A 15058-nucleotide genomic window follows, 5' to 3' on the forward strand; every position below is an offset into this window, starting at 1 on the left:
AGGTCATATTACAAGGCAAAGTCATACCCCAGCTGGAAAGCAACAACAGACAAGGGAAACACAGCAAAATGCGGGAAATATTTTTCAGATGAATGCACATGGGGCACATCATACAAATTCAGCCATGTATGTACAGCCTGCACAAGTAGCCACCTGGCCTCAGGGTGCAGGCGCAACAAGGGCCATAGTGACAAAAAAGTAAAGAAAAAAAAGCACTAGCAGGGGCTGGAGTGGGGGGTGCACAGGGCAGCCCTCAATGGTTGATTTCTAGCTAGCCAGGTCCACCATTAATACACACCAGCTTCAAAGGTTTGCCAATAATCACAACAGAAACGATGCTGCCCCACTGGTGAAATGTTTACAGGAAGGTTTTAAAATCATGTTTGAAGATTTTATCACCACAAGCATAGTGAGGAACCTGAAGTCTGTCCAGGACCACCCAGAAATAGTCCAGCAAAAGATTAAGAAGGAGAAGTACCTGGGTCAAATAGAGAGCCCATTATCCCCATCATTTCCCAGGGGACTAGTGATATCACTTCTGGGGTTGTCAGCGGGCCACTTCCGACTCATACACCATCTATGTTTCTCTGAAAGAGGGTCCGAGAATGATCGGATCAGCACAGAGGCATACTCAGTGGGGTACTCAACAGTGGAGGACGCCATAGATTTAGTAAGGGCAAAGAGCCCCTCATGGTAAAGTCAGACATTGAATACGCTTTCTGGCTCCTCCCAGTGCACCCAGATAGCTTCCACCTCCTAGGTTTCCAATGTGAGAGTCAGACGTACTTTGAAAAAGTGATGCCAATGGGGTGCTTGGCATCTTGCTCGTATTTCAAGCAGTTCAGCACATTTTTTGAATGGGCCCAGCAAAAATTACACCTGGAGTAATGCAAGCTAAACTACCATGATGACTTCTTGTTTGTGGGGCAGGCAGGGGCAGGGAGGTGCGTTGGCACACTGAGTGCATTCCAGTAACTAGCTTCAGAGATAGGTTTTCCACTAGCAGCAGACAAGACAGTGAGCCCTGAAACAAAACTGTTGTTTCTTGGGATTGAGTGGGACTCCATAGCAGGCACATCCAGGATGTTAGAGGACAAGCTCCACAAGATGAGAAAGGAGTTAAGGGATATGTGCATCAAAGAAAAGGATAATTGCAAAGGTTAATAGGAAAGCTAAACTTTGGAGCTAGAGTTATACCAGCAGGAGAAGTTGTCGCAAGACTTCTGACCTTGAATACCGATGGATCATTGGAGAAGCATCATCATGTCAGGCTCAGGGCAAGGGTAAAATGTGACGTGGCCATGTGGCACTCATTACTGGAGTTCAGTAGGCTCCAAACATGGAGAGATGGATGGGGGACTGCCATGTAATTAGTCCTCTTCACAGATGCAGCAGGTACCAAGGCTTTGGAGAAATATTAGGAAGGGTATGGTGCACGGGGCAATGGCCTAAGAGGTGGGAATAACTGAATGCAAAAACAACAGTTGACGGACAGAATGCAGAACAATGCCATACATTCACCCCAGTACAGAGATCTGGGCCTAAATCCATCGTTATTTTGCTCACCATGACACTCCAGTTTGAACCCAGCCATGTGCAATTCAGCCCTGACCCTGTGCCCCATGTGAACAGTCCAGCCCAAACTGCCAAGCCAGGTCCTCCCTGGACTGGAAACAAGCATCCTAGGACCAGTTTTGGGCTTTCAGCCCTCATCAGCCAGGATAGCTTATTCCAGTGGCATGGAGAGTACGGGACTCATGTCTGAGCATAACCGTTCCACTCTGGGTGACAAATGCAAAAACAACAGTTGATGGACAGAATGCAGAACAATGTCATACATTCACCCCAGTCCTAGGATGCTTGATTCCGGTCCAGGGAGGACATGGCTTGGCAGTTCGGGCTGGACTTTTCCCATGAGGCACAAGGTCAAGACTGATTTGCATATGGCCATGTCTGAACTGGGGTGGAGTGGTGAGCAAAATAATGATGGATTAAATCCAGATCTGTGACGGGGTTGTAGTGAATGAGCCACTTTAGTGGTCTGATGATCTGTGATGACCCTCGATCACCACCATTGTGTACTGATGTTAGTGTGCTATGTTACTTTAGCCTTAATGTAGGACGGTCTTGCATTAGAATAATCTTGCCAAAGAATAGAATGCGTGGGATGTCGAGGTGCAGAGTTGTTGGTGATGGTGCACACATGTGCTCCATAGTGGATACTGAGGGATTAAGTGCATAGTGTTATTTGAGTTAGGTGAATTATGACTTTAGCCTATTGGCTTTGACGTGGTCTAATATTATTCTGCTTTCCAAGTAGTAGAGGCCTATGCTTGAGCAACTCCGTATTCTAAACTGCAGCTATCTTCTGAGCCTCTGTAGGTGAGAGGTGATATTTGAGATTACATGTGTTGTTCACCGGCAGTGAACCAGAGCAGACCAGTTCTTATCAGGAGGAATGTGCCTTCTTCGCATTGGCGCCATAACAAAAGCTTGGCCAGCTGCTGTTGGGTGCTTCGTGTGGAAAAGTACAGGAATCTTGTGAGAAAGGTAGGCGGGTTCTTCCAGAAGCTTCGATAGAGGATAGAGTTCTATATTAGAGAAAGGGGGTCCGAGGGAGATTCTGAGATTCTGAGAGGCAGAGAGATGCTGAGAGATGCTGAGCTGCTGAGCTGAGATGCTGGTCTGGTGTTTTGGCGGTCTGATGATACATCACGGTGCAGACGTGCAGTCGTGTTTGTGCAACAGAGAGTCTGAAACCAACCAGAGAGAGAGGGAACGAGAGACGGACCCTTCTTCAGATGCCAAGATGCCTAAGATTATGGTGAGGTGTTCTATGTATATCTAACTTTATCTAACTATGCTTTTATTTTCAGGCTCTATGTATATGTACTGTGATGTTTAGTTTTTTCTTTCTTTTGTCATCCTATTATCATGTAATAAAGAAACCCTAGAGCATATCATTTGCTTGTATTCCTTGTGAGGGAAGGTCGGGACCCTTTTTGTTCCAAGTACTTACAGAGGGATGGGCGATTCCCCTCTAATGGGTAATTGTTGATACGGGAGGGAAATCGGCTCCCATCAGGGATGTCTAAATTACATTGCTAGGAGGAGCATGTGCTGTGTACCCTTTCAAAGAATAGAGAGGTGTTGTGACTTACTCTGCGTACCTTCTCAGATTGGGAAGTGTTGTGACTTGTTGTTATTTGCGAGCTCCTCAGCAATGGTCTTATATGTTGTCAGTGTTTATTCCTTTCTTGGGTAAGTATTGTGAAATGTGCTGTCTTTCTGGAACCTGAGAAAGGATGTGGTAAGTAATGACCTGGTGACTGACAGAAGCACCAAAACATACAGAGAAGTTTGTCATTACAGGGGTGAATGTTTTGCCAATGTGCAACATTCCGTCCATCATCTTGTGTGTTTTGCGGCAATAATTGAATATCACAAAGAACATCACCTTCCTTGAGTTGCTCCCCATTGTGGTGGAACTGACGGTCTGGCGGGAAAAGCTGAGAGACATGAAACTCACTCTCTGGTCTAACAATCAAAGGGTGGTGCATGCAATAAACGTTGGGGCAGCCTGATGCACCAAAATACTGAGGTTTATAAGGTAGATGATTACGTTACAATTGAAGGGAACCTCAACATAAAGGCAAGACACGTCCCTGGGGTTAAGAACTCACTGGAAGATATGCTCTCTTGTTTTCAGATGAGCAAGTTCAGGAACCTAGTACCAGAGGCAGAACAGCAGATGACTCATTTGCCCGAAGTTTTGTGGGAGATGGCAGAACAGACTTGTCAAGTCTGATTTAGAGCGCACTCACACCCAGTGCAGTATTATAGGCATTATAAAAAATATGCAAGCACAGTGATGCAGGTGACAGGGCTCCAGATACTGGGGGACTCTGGAGCCATGGCTGGAGAATGTTTCATTGAATGGGCATACCAACAGAAAAAGTCAAAATCATGGGTGCAGGCAGCAATGAGAGGCTGGAGGCGCCTGGAAGAGAAGAGACAGGACACAAGACAACCCAAAGATAAAAGCAATAATTGAATATCACAAAGAACATGCGAATGATCAGGAAAATTTTCCCTTACCTCCCGCAATCATCTCGCAAAACAGTCGTTCAGGCACTCATCACCACTCACCTAGACTATGCGAATAGTCTATATGCAGGTGCTCCCCTTTACCTAATTGACCGCCTGCAAATTGTCCAGAACGCGGCAGCTCGGCTCATTGGTAATATCCCCGCTCGTACTTCGATCAGGAAATATCGGGATGAGCTTCACTGGCTTCCCATAGCCCGTCGCATTGATTTTAAAATTCTGACCCTGACATTCCGAGCAATCCATGGTATTGGCCCTCTCTATCTGAGAAAACGTCTTATGATCTCTTCGTCAGTTAGACACCTAAGATCCAATAGTTTGCGTCTTCTGACGGTGACAAGATTTAGGCTTTCTCGTAGTGGCGGTAGATCTTTCGCCGTCACTGCGGCTAGGCTCTGGAATAGCCTTCCTCTTGATCTCAGGTTCTCTGATTCTGAGCCAGCCTTCCGTCGCCAACTTAAGACCTGGTTGTTTACTATTCATTAGGGCTGTAGCTCTTTTAAGTTCAGTATTTTCTTTCCCTGACTGTGATGTATCCTTGGTTTGCTCTTTGGGGGACTCTCATGTAATCTTAGCGCCGGGACACTTCCGCTGGAGGTAGCCGTGCGCTTTATAAGCTTCAAATAAATAAATAAAATAAATAAAGATTTCACATAGCAGACCTAGATAATGGATGTACTCAAGTGGGTGACATTAGAGGCATTTGAGGTCTCCTTGTTCAAAGCAGCATTCACCACAGTGTTATTTAGGGCAGTCAGGGTGAGCAAGCTACTGGCTCTAGCAAAAAGGGAGGTGGGCACAGCATGCCTGCAAGTGATTGATGTTAAGCCAGGCTTGACACGGGTGGAGCTTCTACTGAGGAAATCAAAAACAGACCAGACAGGCAAAGGCTCATGGACCCAGCTGCATCGTATAGAGGACCGCATGTACTGCCCAGTGTGCTGCTTGTATTCCTACTCATTCAGGATAGGGCGGCAACGATGGCCGCACAACACAGGATGCCAGAGGTGGGGATCAAAGCGGTGGGCAGGTGGAGCCCCAATGCTAACAAAACTTATGTGACACCCTGACTTTTGTGACTATGAATGCCCCAAACAAACTGACAGTTGTTATTGTTGCCTTGACTGGGGTCCAGCTCAGGCCAGCTTGGGTGGTCGGTCATTCATTTATCCACCTGATGCAGGCATAGTGGATCTGCATTGGACAGGCAGACCATCCAGAGGGCACCAACATAAGATGGTGGGGCATCCCGGAGATGTGAAAGGAGGGCAGCTGGTGGCAAAACGGGGCAAGCTACAGACAACAGCTGCACAATACCTGGATATTCTAATAATACACATGGAGGGCAATGACCTTGCTGCCCAGATTGGGAGGAAGGACCTCCTACATAGCATATGGATAGGGCTGACGTACGAGTTACTTACCTTCAGTATCGATGTATCTGGTAGAGGACATTCTAGCTGCAGATTCCTTAACGTAGAATTATCCCCAGGCATGAGACTGGATCCGGAAAACTTTTCTGCCACAGCATCCCTGCGCGGCACCACATGACTCCACCCTGATGTCGTGTGCGTTCGTGACATCACTGAGGATACATAAGTCCAACCGCGGCGCGCCAACGTCAGTTTTCTTCGAATAACTTTTCCACGCCATAACGCGTAGCCATCACAAACAAAACTGTGAGAATGCTGGAATAGTGTGCGAAAACCCAACTATACAGAAGGGAAAGAAATGAAAGGTGAGGAACAGTACCATCCAGAATAGTGCCAGGCACTAAGGCACCAAGTCATGGAATGAAAGAATAGAGCACAGCTACTGCAAGCAAGCCTGCAACCAACATAACAGCCTCCCTGGAGCCAGAAAGCATGTGAAAAAGGACATTGCAGATGAAGAAGTCTGCAACCACTGCCCGGAGCCAAGAAGGGGTCCTAGGCCAGAATGGAAGAGCAATGACAATTCATCCCCCAACAACACTAGCAGGGGGATCCCCTAAAGGGACGAGACCCAGCCAGGGGACCTCAACCCCAAGGACTGTAAGAGTCAGAAGTGCAAGCAAAACAAGGAAGCAGGGCACCAACGAACCCTACATTGGAGACCAAATGCATCGGCACCAAAGCACCCAGGCATGCGTCACCCAATCACCAGAAAGAAGGAATGGAGCAACAACAACAACTAGGCGATCAACCTCCTAGGGAGGGAGTAAGAAAATGGCACTCACAGAGGAACGCTGTCCTGAAGCAGGCGAGTGCAGAAGACCTAGAAGGGTCCTCGCAGAAACGGGGAGGAAGGGCGGGTCGTTTAGGAATCTGCGGCTAGAATCGTCCCTACCAGATACCATACCCAAAGGGGAGGAGGGTCTGCGAAAAGACCTCTCCAGCTCAGATGAGCAAAAGCCGCCCAGCAGGGGACCTGCTAGGCCATTCTGCTCCGTCTACAATCAACTCTATATGGCCCATCTGTCTTGGGCCGCCACCAGCCCCTAAGGACACCATAAAGAGTCTTGGTGTCTGGCTGGACAAGTCCATGACGTTCGACAGCCAGGCAACCAGGCTATCTGCCACCTGTTTTGGTCTGCTCAGACTCCTCAGGAAGATTCTTCCTTTGTTACCCTTTGAAGCCAAACAAACTGTGATTCAAGGCCTGATTCAATCTCGCCTTGACTTTGGTAATGCTCTGTATTTAGGAGCTCCTGAATATACCCTGCGGAAACTCCAACTAATCCAAAACTGTGCCGCACGCACACTTCTTCAGCTCCCCCGCAGGAGTTCAGCCAAACCCGGGCTGAGAAGCCTGCATTGGCTCCCCGTTAGGGAGAGAATGAATTTCAAATCTCTATGTATCGCACACCAGGCCTTCTGGGAAACAGGACCAGCGATCAACCACTCATTAATCACCCCCTATCATCCAAGCAAACAGTTGCGTTCATCAAATGCGTTTCTTGTCACAGTCCCCAAGATCAGGAGATCTAGAGCCGGAGGTCGGTCTTTCTCATTTAATGCAGCTAAGATGTGGAATACCCTTCCCTCTCACTTGAGGTCCAACTCTAATCTCATTTCTTTTCGTAAACAGATGAAAACGTTTCTGTTTAATAAATAAAGCCTTTCCCCCCTGCTCTTCTTGCGTCTCTTGGGTTTATCACCTTTTGTTTCTTTTTAGCGCTTGGACGCCTCAGGGCAACTATTGCGCTTTACAAAACCCATTTTCATTTCATTTCATTCTGTCACGGGGACAGGGAAAAATAGCTCTGTCCACCGCAACAGGGGATGAGTCACAGGCCCTAAGCTGAAGAGAACCTCAGCATCGTGGGGGAAAACCTGCCCCACAGGGGATGTATTAGAATGACAAAAAAGGGCAACCCAGTCTTCACCAACAGGAGAAGCAAGGGTAATATGAAGGAGGCCAAAACACCTCGAGCCCAGTCAACATACCAGGGACCTCCACCGGAACTCCAAGGTACGGACAACACAGAGGAAGAAGAGCCACCTACAGACTCCAAGGAGAAGAGGCAGAAGCACGGCAAAGCCCTCCACCCAGTGATGAGGGCTGCCGAGCCCATCACAGCCTGAAGACAAGACAGAACGGCGCCACGGCAATAATGCAGGCGGAAGAATAAGAACATAATCTCACAATGGCCCCGCAAGTCAGAAGCAGGAGTGCCAGGGCCACGTCAAGGCCTCCGGCCACAGAACAAAAGAGCAGGCGGGGGCAGCCAGCCGCAGACAACCTATGACACTAAACGCCCGGACCATGTCGGGCTCGGAACAAGGGCAAGGCCGGTAAAATGTCCCAAACGACCCTTAAAGGGGACCGCCCCGGACAGAACCGATCCATGACGCAGTGTGATCAGCTAGAATAGAAGTGGAGAAACAAGTAAGACAGGCAAGGCCGTCAACACAGGAAACGGCAGGCAAAGGGCAAAATACCGCAGCACAACACCGTAGACGGCCAAGCCATGCCCCAGTAAGGGCCAAAGACCGCACCATCATAATACAGCCACACCAGGAAGGGCGACGAACCAGCAAGGACGAGTCCACACCCTCCCCGCGTAAGACAGGGCTATATAATAGCTACATGTACCCGACATAGGGTAGGACACTTCCCAAGAAAGCATGGGAACCACGCTTAGGGAAAAAAGAATCCTGCATCAGTGGACAAAATCATAGACCTGTGGCAGAAACCACAGAAGGTTTAGTAATCAGCCAGAAAGCACAGGCATACCAACAAAGGGGGCTGGACCAGCATCCAACTGAAGAGCGGGCCAACCAAGGACCCCAAGGGCACAGTAACCCTCACAGAAAGTGTAACAGCCACTCCAAAAACCAAATACCAGGAGCAAGTGGGATAACGCCTCCCACCAAGACCCGGAGGATCAGCAAACCAACTTACTGAGGTGGAGAGGGAGGAGAAGGAGGAGGACAGAGCCCCGCAAAAAGACGCTGAATGGCGGACTCTGCATGAGTATTAAACAGCAGGACCCCATAAAAAGGGAGGTCCACCAGACGTTCTCTAATATTATCAGGAAAAACAGCATCACGTAGCCAAGCATGGCGACGGAGAGCCACAGAGGTGGCCATAGGACGGCCAATAGCAGCAGCAACATCCAAAGCAGCACAAAGAATAAACGCAGCAAACTCTCTACCATCCAACATATGGCTCCGCAGATCAGTACGGGCACCCTCATGAGAGACATGAGAAAGAAGGGACTACACAGAATCCCACAGGCCAGAAGTAGCCCTGGTCAGCACACACAAAGTGTTAAGTGCCCTCAAGGCAGCACTGTAGGAAGTGAAGATATTACGTCGCCATGAATCAAACCACCGGGCCTCCCGAGACGGAGGGAACAACACCACAGGCAAACACGGAAAGGCATTCTGCTGTAGAGCTCCTTGAGTGGAAGGGTGGAAAGAAAGACAGACCGGGTCCTGTGAAGCAGGACGATGGTGGTGCAGTAGTGCCTGAGGCACAGGATCGCCCGTGGCAGGGTGCCCCAAAGCCCCCATAAGAGAATTATGGAGTGACGCTTCAAAAGGAAGGAATAACGCCCGTCCATTAGAGCCCTGGTGGAGAATCTCCAAGAGGTTGTCTGTAGGGAATGGAGTGACAGGTTCTCCCATCCTCAGAATACCAGCAGCCATGGAAATAGCCCGAACAAAGGCAACACTGACCTCAGTATGGCACTGTGGAGATGAAAGCAATTCCTCCATGGGTGACGGTTGCAGACTGAGCCGCCCATCCCCAAGTCCAGGGGGAAGCGGCCAGCCCCGGCATAGAGGGGGATCCACAGAGGAATGAGGGACCTGAGGGGCTTCAGGGGAAGGAGGAGAGGTCGGTGGAGAAGCCAGTCACGAGTCACGGAAAGAAGGGTTTGAGGATTTTGGCCATGGGGACGGTGAAGAGCCTTATCTGGAAGATGCAGGTGAAAAGGCAACTACACTGCACCCTGTCTTCGGGGGGGAACACACCAACAGATGACGGACCTCAGGTGACAAAGGGACCTCAAGAGACGAATCCAGAACCCGGCACCGGCCCGGCTCCATGGAGTCCACCATCAGCACCTGATCAGCGTCGACCGGTGCCGGAATGGGCCTCCGTGGCGCTGGACTGACTCCTGCCACCACGTGCTCTTCAGGAGAATGGGGCGAGGCTGATGCCGGACCAGCGAAGGCGCGCCCCCGAAAAGGCACCGGCTCGGCCTCGGATCGGGCAGCCGCCTGAGCTGAGTACCACGAGGGACTCAGGATGGCGCCCCAGGCCCCGGCCTCCACCCGCGCCTCCACCGGAGCCGGGGAGGAAGGCTCCCGGCGCTGAAACGGCACCTGCTCGACCTCTGGTGAGGCAGCTGCCTGCTCAGAGGACCGAGGGAGGCTCGGGGGCAAGCCCGGAGTCCCGGTGATCACCTGCGATGCCGCAGGGAGCCCCGTAGGGATTTGCGGCAAGGCAGGGATGCTAGGCGCCGAAGAGGGGAGCCCAGAAGGACCACACCCTGACGACACCACTCTCCTATGACCTGGAGCCGAAACCGCTGGCGCCGGGGCCGGAGCCGCCGGAGACTCCGCGGAAGTCCCCTCGCAAGGCAAGGGATCCACAGACGTCTCAGGATGTGGAGGAAGGGCCAAAGAAGCCTGTAGAGCCGCAGCGTCGGCAGTCATTTGGGCCCTAGTCGCCTCCACGCCGGGAAATGGCCACAGAAGGAGGACAGGGTAAGAGAGACAAACTGAAGGACCTACCAGCCGGTGAGCCACGCCCAATGGGCGGCAGCGAAAGACAATGTCGCAGACGAAACCGGCAACTCCTTGCCTCCGAGGTAGGGGACGGACGCTGTGATGACACCGACCTGGACAAGGCGCCAACAGCAACTTCATCCGGCCCTCCAGCTGTGATTTAGGCTTAAGGTGCAGGCAGGTGTCGCAACTCTCTGAGTCGTTGTGCTCACCCAGGCACCACATGCAAATCGGGTGAGGGTCCGTCGCCGTCATGGGACGTGCACAAGAGGTACACATTTTGAAGCCCGAAGGCATTCGCACACTGTTCCACTGAACGGCAAGCGTGAAATGGGATAGAAGGCCTGAAAACAGGCCAGGACACAATCCAGATCCGCGGTGCACGCGGAAAAGAGAAAAAACTGACGTAGGCGCGCCAGGATGGGACTTATGTATCCTCGCTGACGTCACGAACGCGGACAACGTCAGGGCATAGTCATGTGGTGCCGTCCCCCCGGCACGCAGGGATGCTGTGGCCAAAAAGTTTTCCAGATCCAGTCTCACTCCTGGGGATAATTCTACGTTAAGGAGTCTGGGACTAGTAGTCTCTATCAAATAGAAACTGCAAGGGCTTTTGGCAGCACCACCATCATGTGATAGGACATCTTCCCCATGCAGAAATGGTGGGGGGCATATCGAATGGGGTAGTGGATAACTCCAGGAGGAAACTTAACATCGCAGTCAACAAGTTCTGCAAGGCGAATGGCTTTGAGAGTATGAGGCACAGTCAGATTAACCTGAGGTGCCCGAAGTTGTACGCAGAAGATGAAGTGCACTTCTCAGATGAAGGCATCGAGGTCTTCTGAGAGATTTGCGGGCATCCATAACAATGGTGGGCTGATCCCCCCCCCCCAAAAAAAAGGATAGACAAAGATCAAAACCCGCATGTGGAGGGAGCCACCTGGGCACGTGAGCTCCACAGGCGGTATGGCGGTAAAAATAGGAGCAAGGGCTGGTAAAGAAGGCACATTGCCAGATCAGTGTGCCGAATGAAGGCCACTTACCTGAGGATACCTTACAGCAGAGTAAGTTGGCTGACAGGGTGGAGTACACAGGACATGGCACTAGCAGACCAGACCCGCTGGACAGCAGGGTACAAATGGAGAGGCATGGTAGCGAGTTGAGTCTAACACCAGTGATAGACTTCCTCCCCACGCAGTCAGACATTTGAAGAGTTTCTTTCTGCTTCTCCTGAAATTTTTTAAGTCAGGTTTGAGGTCAGGGGAGAAATTGAGACAGACCAAAGAATGACACTTCCTATATGGCACTGGTCTGCCCGGTCTGTCTCGGTCCCACTATTGCCCCCAAACCTGCTATAAAAAGTTTGTGAAGGTGGCTGGAAAATACTCTGTCTATGGAGACCCAGGCTACTGAACTTTCTGCCATTTCTTTTGGAATCCTGCATATGTTATGCAAGAGCCTGCCTTTGCTTTCTCAGCCCTTTAGGCAGTTAGTCTAGGCTCGGATTCGTTCCCACCTGGACTACGGCAACTTAGTCTACCTGGGTGCTTCCAAGGCAGTTATTCGAAAACTACAAGTCGTGCAAAATGTTGCTGCATGTATGCTGTTAGGGATCTCTAAGTATGCGTCAGGCAGACAGGGTATAAGGGAGCTCCATTGGCTGCCTGTTGCCCAAAGAATTGAATTCAAATCCCTGTGTACGGTATACACAGCCTCCCATGCATGTGGTCCCCCTATTTCCCACCAACTTGTTACCCTCTACTTCCCCAAAAGGCTTCTTTGATCCACCAATTTACACCTGGCCTCTGTCCCCACAACTAGAAGAACTAGAAGTCGAGGTCAGTCTTTTCGCTCTAATGAGGCCAAGCTCTGGAATGCTCTTCCCATGGCTATGCGATCTACAAACAATCTGTGTTTCCGAAAATCCCTTAGGACCCTGCTTTTTAGGCACTGATTTTTTAGGTGACTCCTTTGCTCTCCATTGAGTGGTTTTCTTTCTCTGTTAGTGCTGGGATGCCTACTGATCGCCATGCGATCTATAAATCCCCTAGCATAGCATAGCATAGCATTCTGAAGGGCTCAGACATGGGCACACATACAAAGGAGAAGTAGGAGTATATAGACACAAGCTGATGTACTCAATTGCAAGTGCTTTGTATTTTAAAACTGGCCTCACCCACAATTTGCTGCATGCTTCACCAAAGGGCTCGCTAAACAACACCCCGTGCTGACCAATGCCTGGGGTGGAGAAACAGGGAGGGGGAAGACAACTCAAACATAAAATTGTAGGGATTCAAACAAGATATACGTGCAGAACATAGAATCTAAAACTGGCTCAGGAATATCCGCCTATATATTTTATTTCTGGATTTCCTGGTCAGGATTAAAATAAATATAGGATGGTGGTGTTAGGAATTTTTTGTAGCCCCTCAAAACTCCTAACTGCATATTTGTCATACAAGTGTCTTTACGGCTTCGTCGGGACCTATGATCCCTTATATTCCCCTTCTTTCCTACCCTACTTTAGTAGGTTGAGGATAGACCCACTCTGGTCTGGGGCTGCTTAAACACACAGCGGTAGTACTGAGTTTCACAGTCGTTGAAACCCAAAAAGGCGCAGGAGCAATGGCGGCTACCTGTAGTCAAACATTCGTCAAGGTGAGGCCGCCGTCCCTTCACTTACCTCCATGCACCGTGTAGGCTCAGCAATGGAGCCATCTGCCTTCCACACTCTGCCTGTAGCTCCTTAGATTCGATGTTCCTTGAGAAGAAAATCCCAGAAACAACATTTTACAGGTAAAATACTGCCAATGGGTTTGGAAAGAGATATTGCGGGAAGATTTTCTGACAACAGATAATCGAATCCTAAGTGCAAAAGCATAGAGCTCTGTACAGGAACACTCACACATGACTTAGAGTGGAAATTTAAGGCTTAGTGGCCTCTGGGGAACGAGGAGTTCAATGCACTTTCACCTCGTAGCAGATGCGGCCCATGAAGGTAAGAGAGGCCGGGTCTGGTGGGGGGGGGGGGGCGTATTGCTACATGACGACGACGAAGGAAAGGTAATTATTTATTTAATTTTCCCTTGTAGTTGTCTGTCAAATTCCCACCCCAACCTGGCCACGCCGCTGTTACCTGCACAAGCCACGGCTGTCTCGTAGGCTAAACTGTGGGTCTTTTCAAATTAGTTTTGCTGTACTACTTATGTGACATTGTGTACAGCTCATCGAATACGAATCATTCAAGCATTTGAATCTATGAACAATCTAGTGCTGGAAAATATGTTTGGGCTACTAGAGTGCAATTCACTAAACTGTGATTGGATAGTGTCCTTAAGATCCAGTGAAATGTTTTATGTTCCTGTGCCTAGGAAGCAGACATTAAACGGTGGACGCCAAACACACAATACAGCACCACTGAAATGCTGAAAAAAAGCATAATAGTACAGTATCAAATCTGAATGTGTCAGTCACCTTAAGAATGAACACAATAAGAATCTGAGTACAAATGCCTGTTGCAGCAATTTTTGTATGTATTTGCACAGAGCTATGTTCTTCTCAGGAAGAGTCAAACTCTCTTCTGTTAGGCCTTAAAATTAACAAAACATACCTCTTTACCATCCAAGTCATATTTTGTAAATGTGTTATCACCGCCTGGATGTTTATAATTATTGGTTGCACTTGCAGCAGAGTACACTGGCCTGTTAATAATACAAATACATCAATTAGAAGATCAGATTATTTGAGAAAGAAGGACATTTCAACGTAATGTGCAGGTTTTGTAATTGTCCACTGAGTGAGCTATATATGGTGAAACATCTTTTACTACGCAGCCAGAACTACGCCCTACCATTACAACGTGGGCAATACAATGAACGTGTTGTTACCACGCATTCCTTTACCACGCATTCCATTACCACGCAAGTTGTTACAATGACTTGCATTAGGGAAACACCTTTTCTACTGTTGCACAGACTGGAGTTGGAATAGTAATATATACTATTCCAAAGTCCAGCACTTCCCTAATGCAAGTCGTTGTAACGACTTGCGTGGTGGAACACGCTGTAACAACACATTTGTTGTATTGCCCGCGTTGTAATGGCATGCGTTGTGAAAGCATGCGTGATTATGTCATACAACCCTATACATATATATTGCAGGGAAATCAGTAGGACTTATGTTGCATTTCTTCATAAAGACAAGGAGTTAGATAATGTGTGAAATTCTATCAGGCTTTAAATAGTGACATGCCAAAACATATACTGATTTTCACCTGCCATATCCTTAAACCTGAACGGAACTGCTCAATTTTCTACCCCCTCCCAACCCCCCAGCGCCTTCAGACCCTCACGGGTGAGTAGCGCTTACAATTCCCTGATTGATTGATTGATTGGAACCTCTCTAATCCCCTGTTCATCTACAGAATTCAAAGCATACATTGAGGTCATCTATCTCATGACCCCTACTGATTCATTCTTTGACGACCTTTATAGTAACCCACTGGGAAATGTGTAGGCAGGTTTTCAGAAAATTGTGCAAACTACTGTGAAAAAAATAAAGAAATAAGCATACTTTCGTGAAATTTACTCATGATATCTCGCATGCAAAATACTGACTTGAGGATGCACTCCACGCATACAAAATCTTTTTAGATTGTCATGCAATTTCTTGATTCCCTTATCATTGACCAATACCATAGTGGTCGTTATGGGAGGCTCAAAACAGACCTC

The 15058-nt window shown here is 48.9% G+C and overlaps 1 protein-coding gene across 12 annotated transcripts in view; it reads right to left on the bottom strand.

Annotated features, from left to right (window-relative positions):
- PKD2L2 (polycystin 2 like 2, transient receptor potential cation channel) overlaps positions 1 to 15058 on the bottom strand; it is a 2146539-nt gene that overhangs the window by 336924 nt on the left and 1794557 nt on the right. For 11 of the 12 annotated variants that reach the window (XR_013598682.1, XM_078653282.1, XM_078653287.1 and 8 more), the window contains one exon: positions 13939 to 14029. The exons of the other annotated variant lie outside the window; for it this stretch is intronic. Coding sequence is in view for 10 of the 11 variants with exons in the window: in XM_078653282.1 (XP_078509408.1) it covers positions 13939 to 14029 (91 nt within the window). In the remaining variant the exon portion in view is untranslated. The remainder of the gene's footprint in view (positions 1 to 13938; positions 14030 to 15058) is intronic. 12 annotated transcript variants of the gene reach the window in all.

The sequence above is a fragment of the Lissotriton helveticus genome, chromosome 7 (assembly GCF_964261635.1).
Source record: "Lissotriton helveticus chromosome 7, aLisHel1.1, whole genome shotgun sequence".
NCBI classification, from domain to species: Eukaryota; Metazoa; Chordata; class Amphibia; order Caudata; family Salamandridae; genus Lissotriton; species Lissotriton helveticus.